This window comes from Xenopus laevis, chromosome 1S, assembly GCF_017654675.1.
Source record: "Xenopus laevis strain J_2021 chromosome 1S, Xenopus_laevis_v10.1, whole genome shotgun sequence".
Lineage (NCBI taxonomy): Eukaryota > Metazoa > Chordata > Amphibia > Anura > Pipidae > Xenopus > Xenopus laevis.
Window position 1 is genome coordinate 93,407,919 of NC_054372.1, and position 9,657 is coordinate 93,417,575.

Below are 9,657 nucleotides of genomic sequence, written 5' to 3' on the forward strand. Positions count from 1 at the left end.
GCTGCAGAAAGAAGCAGAAAGTAGTGTTCTGGCTATTATGTGAGACATCCAGTCACTCCAGCCTTTATACATTACATTACATTTTTGCCTAACTATGTTGAGAACATTTTTTTATTTTGCACAGCCTATCTATTTAACTAGTTTTTTATACTGAACAATACCTTTAAGGAGAGAGAGCCAAAGGGAATAAGACAAAATTCTGGCCTGATAAAGAATCAAAGGATCTCCCAGTGGGACCCAGCCACTGGTTTCCATCAGCCCTTTCTGTCACAAATGGCCATGTCCAGACTCAGAATTAAAATAGGCACTGGCATTTCAGGTACATAGAGGCCCAATCAGCCCACACAGAGGCCTAAACAGCCCCCACCAGCCCACTAAATACTGACTTTCTATGGCACCTTACAGAAGCCCCTCCGGCATTTGCCAGAACCCACAAATTGCCAGTCCGGCCTGCAAATGGAGAACCCAAACCCCAGGGACAGTCACTGGATTCTGGTCTAAGCATGGTCTTCTGACTATAACAACCACCTTTGGCCTTGGGCTTAGCCATCAGCTACTTGGGTGCCACCAGGTCTTACCTGCAACTCCCACAGGGGCAAGCAAGGGAGCCAAATTTACAGCAGGGAAGGAGCCAGTAGAGACAGAATTATCATAGTCAGGCAGGCCAGGTCAGTACCAGAAAGACAACCTCTGAGATGTGAGACAAATATTAGGTCAGGACTAGGCTGGGGTCAGAACCAGAAAATCCCATGGAGCAGGACTCAGCACAGAGGAACAAGCAAACTTCACCTACAATGGGCAATGTGTGAGTGCAAAGCAGGGGGTTTTTAGCCACACTGATGGCAAACTCTGAGCACCTGTGGCAAAATTGACTACAAGTTGAATTCTCTATGCCTGCCTGGAAACTAAAGGTGACCAAAGCATAAACAAAGCATCCTCCTGCCTGTTCAAATAGAGCAGTGGCAAATGGTCTGCACAGAAACAGGTCACCAGTTCAAATCCAGGCAGGGTCCAGGTCCCAACACTCTCCCCCTTGGGGAGAATAAGGGATACTGAGTAGTACCACTATGCTGAGTTTACCACCAATGGCAATGACTATCACTGGAATAACCTAAATGTGATATGTTTTCTTCCTATCTAAAATTTGAAGTTAAAAAAGAAAAGAAAGTGCTTAAAGTAATATAAGTATAATGTGGTGTTAAACTGCACTGGTTAAACTGGTGTGTTTTGCTTCAGAAACACAGTTGCTGTGTAGCAATGGGGGCAGCCATTCAAAGGAGAAAAGGCTCAGGTTACACAGCAGATATGCTCTGTAGAACATAATGGTGTTCTCTGTTAGTCACTATTTAACCTGTGCCATTTAGCCCTTTTCAGTTGCTGCCATGGCTACACAGCAGCTTGTTTATATGAACTACAGCAGTGTTTCTGAAGCAAGCAGATCAATTTTACCAGTGCAGGGCAAGAGTACATTATATTTTCATTACTTTAAAACACTTTAATATTTTTGGTGTTATTGTTCCTTTAAGACATTTCTTAGGTTGATGGTAAGGACAGGGTTCTTTCTGTACCTTGCATCTATTGTGGAATGAACTGCTAGTAAGGGGAGTTTTTGTGCAAGCCAATCGACTGACCACATGCCGGCCATCACATGGGGAGCAGGAAGAGAGGAGCAAATTACTTGACTGGGGATTCCAGAGACATAAGGATTAAGCCTGAGAGCAGTGGGCACCAGTACAGAATTAGAAGCCATTAGTATCAGTACCTTGGGTGCTAATACACCGAGGCCAATATAAGTATTAATGGAGTACTTAAGTATGGAAGCTTAGCAAGGCAATGCAAACTCTGTGGCAGTTTGCAAGTACTCTGAATACATTTTGTACCAGGAAACTGACCAATGTGTAAAAGGAATAAAATGAATTAGAAGTGCAGAATTGTGTGATGGCTTAATAACTGTGTTTCTATGCAACTGCTTCAACTCCTGCGAGTGGGAGGCTTTTTAATGTGTGCTTCTGCTAATCCTCATTATGGGTCAGAGCTTTTTATTGAATGTAAACTGAAAGGCAGCTACAGGTGTAACCATTGTTCTAGTGCTGGATATGTGACCTTCTGTTCAAGGCTTAAGCAATGAAATATTATTCCTATTCTTTTCCAGCAGGTTTTTACCTTTAATGATAGAGTTTAACCCTTTATATGCAGTAAAATATAGTATGTATGTTGCTGGCACTGAAACTACGGCATGCTTACTCCACAGAGCCAACATTTCCTGCAATCATCATCTTGTAATCCCCTGATACAAGTCTGGCACTTCAATGGGTTAATTGGTAGATATCTTACTATAGCAATATTTTGCCACTTGCCTGGTAATTTTCACTTTTATTCATGGACTGGCATTGTACCTATTAAATTTTAATCTTCTGGTCTCTGTACGTGATTTGCCTTTTTTTTTTGGATCTTGCTAAGTAGCGAATTAAAGGACTAAACCACCTGGATGCTGTTCAAGGGATTTAATGACCCACAGTCTGTGCAAAGGCTCTATACATTTCTTTGCATATCATTATTTAAAGTGATTCTGTCTGTCTGTCTGTCTGATTCTGCCATGTAAAATGTTATTCCTAACCCAGCGTGTATATTTTTTTAGTTGTAATATTGGTGCGTAGGCAGCCATTTAACAAATACAGCGTGATTCCCAAATACAGCGTAATTCCCAAATACAGCGTGCTCCCAATCCAGAAATCGTCAGGCTCTCCTCCGCCTCCAAAATTAAGTTTCAAAAAATATCGCTGTATGCCTCAAAAGTTAATTTGAGGGGGGAAAAAACAGAAAAAATATATAGTGTAATATTTTTGATAAAAACACCACATACAAGTGTTTGAATGTTGTTTTAAATAAGTGCACCCCCAGAGCATTTCATTAACTATGGTGAAGGGTGAATAAAAGCGCGTATTTCGTTATAGGTGGAAGGTGGTCAAATACCCACACCGTAATCCTTAAGGTACCCGGTGGTGTATTGTACTCACAAACAGCATTTAGTGTAAGCGCATGTCACAATCAAGGTTCCATCTCTAAATCAAACCCTCCTCTCTTTTTCTCTCTCTCCTTCATGGGCAATAAGAAAGCGGCATGTGTAGAAGCGTAGACATAAAATTGCACTCACAAGCATATAATATTCCGTTTTCGTTAAAATCCTCTTTAAAATCAAATCGGCAGCTGATAGCGATACAGTGTCCCTCTGCTCAGCGTTCGCTCTGGTCCACTGCGCTTGTTCCAGCTTCACAGTCCATACACTTCCGCATAGGCAGCCATCTCAGATGATTTTGCCTGGTCATGTGCTTCCAGAAAGAGCCAGCACTTTAGGATGGAACTGCTTTCTGGCAGGCTGTTGTTTCTCCTACTCAATGTAACTGAATGTGTCTCAGTGAGACATGGGTTTTTACTATTGAGTACTGTTCTTGGATCTACCAGGCAGCTGTTATCTTGTGTTAGGGAGCTGCTATCTGTTTACCTTCCCATTATGTTCTGTTCCTAGGCTCCTGGGTGTGGGGGGGTGGTTAGGGAGGGGGTGATAATCACTCCAACTTGCAGTACAGCAGTAAAGAGTGACTGAAGTTTATCAGAGCACAAGTCACATGACTGGGGGCAGGTGGGAAACTGACAATATGTCTAGCCCCATGTCAGGTTTCCAAATTAAATATAAAAACATCAGTTTGCTCTTTAAAAATTGGATTTTAGTACAGAAGCACTATTAACTGATGCTTTGGGGGAAAAAAATTCCCATGGACAGTATCCCTTTAAATACAGTATGTTCTGATTTGCGAACATGTGGTCTTTCTAATAACTGTCTATCTGCATTTTTGCATTAGTTTGCCAAATACATGCATTTAATTACGTCAAGAATTTGTGAAGTCTGTACTTTAGCCAGTGCTTGGCCTAGGTGTTCTAGCACCCAAGGCAAATAAAACACCATTTACATGAATTTAAAAACTGGCAGAAACAATGTTTTGTCTGCCAGCAGGAAAATGCAGAATTGGCTCCCTACTATTTCATTTATTTATCATTGGCAGGAGCCAAATCCACATGTTACTGAACACATGGAAGGATTTTGCCCACAAACAGTCAGATGTGTTCAAGGGGCAACTCCATTTCCTCCAGGACTGCAGGCCTTCACTGTAACTAGCTTTTAAAGAGGTCCATCAGGAACAGTAGAATTCCAGCAGGGTATTATATTCTGCAACTGAATGGTTACTGCACATCTGCACACATATACTGTTGTGATGCACTGGTACAACTGGTGTGTTTACTTGAGAAAAACAACTATATTTTATATAAACAAGCTGTTGTGTAGCCATGGGGACAGCCATTCAAAGCTGAAAAAGGAGAAAAGACACAGGTTACACAGCAGACAACAGATAAGCTTTGCAGCATACATTGGGATTCTTCAGAACTTATGTTATCTGTTGTGTTTCCTGTACTTGAATGGCTGCCCTCATGGCTACACAGCAGCTTGTTTATATAAGATATAGTAGTGTTTCTGAAGCAAAAACACCAGTTGTACCAGTGCAGGGGAACACTACGTGATATTGTTATTCCTTTAAAACACTTTTATTTTTTGATGTTACTGTTCCTGTAATCTATGCTCTTGTCTCCAAATATTCTTTGCTCCCATCTGACCTATTGCCCTTTCATAACCCTTATCGGTTTCTTCTGCAAGACCTTTCTCATGCTGCTGCCTGCCTGTGGAATTCACTGCTGCCTCCAACTTTGCTATCTCCCTCCCTGCAGGCCTTTAAGCACTCCCTGAACATACTTTTTCAAGGATGCCAGCTTGACACATCTGGCTACTGCAGAGCTTGTATATGTATGGCAAATTGATACCTTAAATAACCCCTTTCTTCTGACCCTATTTAGATAGGTGTACTTGATGAATTCTTACCCAAAAATAATTCACTTTATCAAGTCATCCATTCTAAGGGCATTCTCGTTTGAGGACATTCTCGGTTGATGCTAAAGATGTTCTGGCATGTCTGAAACCTGCGACTGCTAGAACTGAGGGATTTAGGTTCCCGGGAAACAGGATTTTAAAGGGCAGATTAGGCTGGGGTGTAATTACAGAGAAACTAGACGCAGGGACTGTTGAGAGCCCAGAGCATAAAGTGGACCCAGTAGGTCAATAAATGATAAGCAGTTCCAGTTTATGGTTATGAAAAATGTTTGTGCCTAAAGTTTAGCAGGGCTTGGATTGAATGAAGATGTTTTCTGTTGTTCCAAGTAACTTTTTGTTAATTCACTAAGATCAGGGTCCGGTGTGGAACAATAATATATTTGACTCATGTAGGATGATGTTACTGTTGCAGTAAACAAAAACTATGAACTATGTATAAAATTGTATCAGTTTAGAGAGTCTGTGACCTGGCATGCTACATTACTAATTGAACATAGGAGAGTGGGCATAACTAAATAAATTCATATATATACTATGGTTTCTTGACCTCAGTGCCACTACATTGACAGAACAATGTGCAGTTTTATTGATTTGATTTCTCTGTACCCTTCAGAAAGCGTGTATAACGTGCAACAGATGAATGGTCACAAGCTGGATACCTATAACTAGTGTGGCCCTTTCCAGGTGCTGCTGTGCTGAAAAATAACATTAGAAAGAGCATTGCTCATGGTGTTCCACCATCAACAAAGGTTCGACATTGCTCAAAAGGAGAGGGTGCAAGTACTGTAAATGATTATTAGGATAGCTCAGCGTTAACTGCTTGAATGATGCTTTTTGGCAACAATTGTTGAGATGAGTTCTTTCTCTTTTCTTTTTCTGTCTTTCAAGTTCCCAAAAGCACACCAGTCAAGAAAAAGTTGGAGCCCAAAAGTGTTGGGCCAATGAAGGAAGAGGAGTCTGCTTCCTGGAATGGAATCACACTAAACAGGTGTCTGACTATAGCTGCCTTTGCTGCCCTAATAAGTGTGGGTTTCCAGGTTTTACAAGGTGAGCTACAGTATTGTTATAACTGGGTGCACTGTTTAGGACAAAAATACAATGCTTCATGCTACATAAGTAATATTGTTCCCAGAGCAGAATAAAGATGAATAAATAAGATTGTTTACCCCCCCCCCTTTTGACCTGCATCTTCTGTTACTCCCTAACCTGTGTATAATTTAGATGAGGAGTAACATATGTACATTGTTTAACTTCTCCTTGAACCATTGTCACGAGAACTGAAATGTGTAGATGTGGGGAATTTTGTTATCTTCAATAAAATTCACTTATTGTTACATCCGTGAGTGCTTCTGAATACCTTCTACTACATGTATTTAATGAGGAGCACCCGGAAGTTCATTAATGTCGGGTTTGTTTGTTTTTTGCCAGTTGTTTATGGTCATTTATGGTTCGTGTCGGTCTTACCAACTGCAGGGCCCAATTGGAACCATGGTGGCCGGGCCCCCTAGACAGTGTTTTGCTGTCTAGCACAGGGTTCCACAGCTGGGTCGGAAAATAGTGCCTGCCTCTCCCTCTGTCCAAATGACTGCTGCATATCGGGCAGAGTTGGACTGGGGTGCCCGCCTTGCATACCACACCTTACTACTGTATATACACAGGTGAATTAAAGCAAACATGAAGCTTAAGCCCCAAAAGATGTGCACAGAGAAAATGTTTGGTACGTTCCCCTTTGGCATTTCCTTTAGCCATAATTACCCAGATATATCTGTATGTCCACTGTGCAGTGTGACCCTCTGCACCAACGCTGCCAAAAAAAACACTCCTAAATAACAAAACTACACTCCTTTTTACATTTTATGGCACAGTCTTGCCTCCAAGCATTTAATAAAAGACAGCCCTCACAATAAAAATTTGAAAAAAAGAGACTAAAGGCCATTCTACTTTCTTTTTTTCCAACTTTTGCTCCTGCCTCTTTTCATGTCTCCCATTTTTAACAATTTAGCTTTTGATCCATTCCTGCTTCCTCTTTTTCATTCCTAATCCTGCTCCTCTATATGTCTACTATCCATTCTGCCTCTTTAGGTTGTGTTCTTCTCCTGCTTGTACTGTGTCCATTTTACTTTTCGTCCCACTCTTCTCACTGCTGGTTTGCCGTTGCATTTATTCAGTATACCTTGTGACACTCTCTCTAATGAATGTAGTAAAGTTTGATATGTTAAAATTAATTTGTACCAGGCAGTAACCAATCAGTGACTTGAGGGGGGGGCACATGGGCCATAACTTTTTGCTTTTGAATGTTATCTGCATGCTAAGGATCAATTACAAACTCACGAACAGTTATGTCTAATGATGAACAAAATATTTCACCAGGTTCAAAGTAATTTCAGGGGAGTTTCTCTTTAATTCCAGCTAGGTTGATGTTTGACACTTTTCCCCCCCACAGAAGTAGCTGATGAAGATGAGCTGACCGACCTAGAAAATGAACCATGGACACCATCTGATCCAAATGACCAGCTGGTAAGAAAACATTTGGAGAAATATAGCAACATTTGGTAGACAATTTATTTTCTGATAATTCCATGTACATGAATTGCATATATTTGTGTAGTTGTGTAAAAATCCAGTGTTTTTAATAAAGTAATGGCAGAAAGGACACTGATAAACGCCAAAACCTGGGGAGCATTCTAAACTTAATCTTTGATCCCAGCTGATTGGCCTGGCCAGGCCTGGGCCTATCAGCTGGGGACAAATGGCAAGTATAGAGTGCTCCCCAGGTGTTGATGTTTATCAATATCCTTTGGGGCCTTGTGATTATTGCAGCAGCAACTATGTTGAACCAAATTCACCACAGCCACTAGATAAACCTAACAAGAAGGTAACAGATAAGAGTAAAGTGAGGGAGTAACCAAACGGAGACCATTTTAAAGTACAGTTTAAGAGAGGAATTTGTAAGGAAACCTAAAGAAGAGGTAAATGCAGTTTTATTTTGCTTTTCCTCTGGATCAGTAGTGCATGATAATGGTTTACTGTTTGTTCTGATTGTATAATTCACTAGACCTATCATTTACTCTGATTGTTTCAGCAGTCAGATTCATGGTTTTTTGAAGGATGGTTTGGATCGTCTGAAAAAGATGTTTCTGACGTGAATTTGCCAGAAGTAGAATTACCAGAGGTGAAAAATGATGAGTCTGTTGAAGATGAGATCAATTCTGTAGAAGAAACTCTGCAGGAGGATGAGGAGGAAGAGGCGCTAAAAGTGGATACAGAAGTGGAAAAGAATCTAGATAAGGTGGAAAAAACTGAGCAATGGGATTTGAAGGACAAAAGTGAATACATGGAGACAAAAGCACTTGAAATCCATAGGGCATCTGAAGAAGAATCCCATAAAGGAGAGGTGTTTCCGTTCATGAAAAAAACAAAGGAGCCAAGCAAGTATAAGGAAAAAACATACAAAGAGAGAGAATTTTCACATGAACATAAATATGAACACTATAAAAAGCAGGATGAAGGGAAGTCATACAAGAAAGACAAAGAGGAACATAAAAAATATTTCACACAGGAAGAAAATGAAAGGTACAAGGGATGGAAAGCAGACAAGGAGAAGGGATGGAAAGCAGACAAGGAGAAGGGATGGAAAGCAGACAAGGAATATAAACACTACCAGTATGATAAAGGTTTTAAAAAATCTCAAGATAATAGAAGGCATGGATAATAGACCAGATGATTTCATACCCAATGACCTTGTCAGGATTTGGTGGTGTTCCATTTGTTGCTACTTCTAAAGAGTTCAGGTTCTAAAGAATATAAACTGTTCTACTCCCTCACTGCCACAAAGATGAAGCCTACAAAAAAAGTGTATTGTTCTTCATTCACTTTAGAAAATTTCTTTACACTTTACAAATCAGATGCTTTAATGTTTTTTTTTTAAGTATATAGAACATGAAAATATTTTATTTTCCTCCCTTAAATTATTATTGTACAAATAAACAATGCAACATATTTTAAATACTTGTCTTAACAATTCTTGCTTCATATTTTCTGAGAATTACAATTCAGCCTTGAGGTATAATCTAGTAATTGGCCTCATCTGAAACCTTTCAGGTTATCCAGCACTGGAATAATGTGATCTTTATCAACATATTTTTAATTATGCAGAAGGAATGTGACACATACACTCCCAGCATCTTACAGCTTGTGACCCAGCACATTAATGACACATGCCCACTTTATAACATAAAGTGATAATCAGATGAATAAACAAAAACCAAAGAAAGACCCTTACCACCCTTGGGTTCTACCTAAAACACAGAATTTGTCCCTTGCTGTGTCAGGTAGTGATGGTTGAATTTCTTCAGACAAAAAATTGGTGAAACTCGAAAATTGACGCCCGCGTCAATTTTGACGCTGGTGTTAAATTCAATGGTCGTCCCTATAGTGTTGACGCACGCGATTTTGATGCAAGCGACTTTTTGGATGCTCGTCCAAAATCTTTTGACTCCCACAAATTTTGCAGACGTTTCGCAAATTTATTCGCCGGCGGCGAAACACGCACATTCCATGCGAATTCACACCAGGCGAGTTTATTCTCCCATCACTAGTGTCAGGTCTTATACTGGGTTACTGCTCCTGAGTAAACATATTGCCTTTTATTACATAACCTCCATATACCTTTGCTAGACTTTTCTGGCAACCAGCAGCTGTTTAGGCGAAGCTGATGA

The 9,657-nt window shown here is 40.3% G+C and overlaps 1 protein-coding gene across 2 annotated transcripts in view; it reads left to right on the plus strand.

Moving 5' to 3' along the window:
* The window catches only part of jsrp1.S (junctional sarcoplasmic reticulum protein 1 S homeolog), a 49,359-nt gene extending 40,414 nt beyond the window's left edge, over positions 1 to 8,945 (plus strand). For both annotated transcript variants that reach the window (XM_018243637.2, XM_018243638.2), the window contains exons 6-8: positions 5,828 to 5,986; positions 7,383 to 7,456; positions 8,022 to 8,945. In XM_018243637.2, the coding sequence (XP_018099126.1) occupies positions 5,828 to 5,986; positions 7,383 to 7,456; positions 8,022 to 8,651 (863 nt within the window). In that variant the 3' untranslated portion in view covers positions 8,652 to 8,945. The remainder of the gene's footprint in view (positions 1 to 5,827; positions 5,987 to 7,382; positions 7,457 to 8,021) is intronic.
* The last annotated feature ends 712 nt before the right edge of the window (positions 8,946 to 9,657 follow it).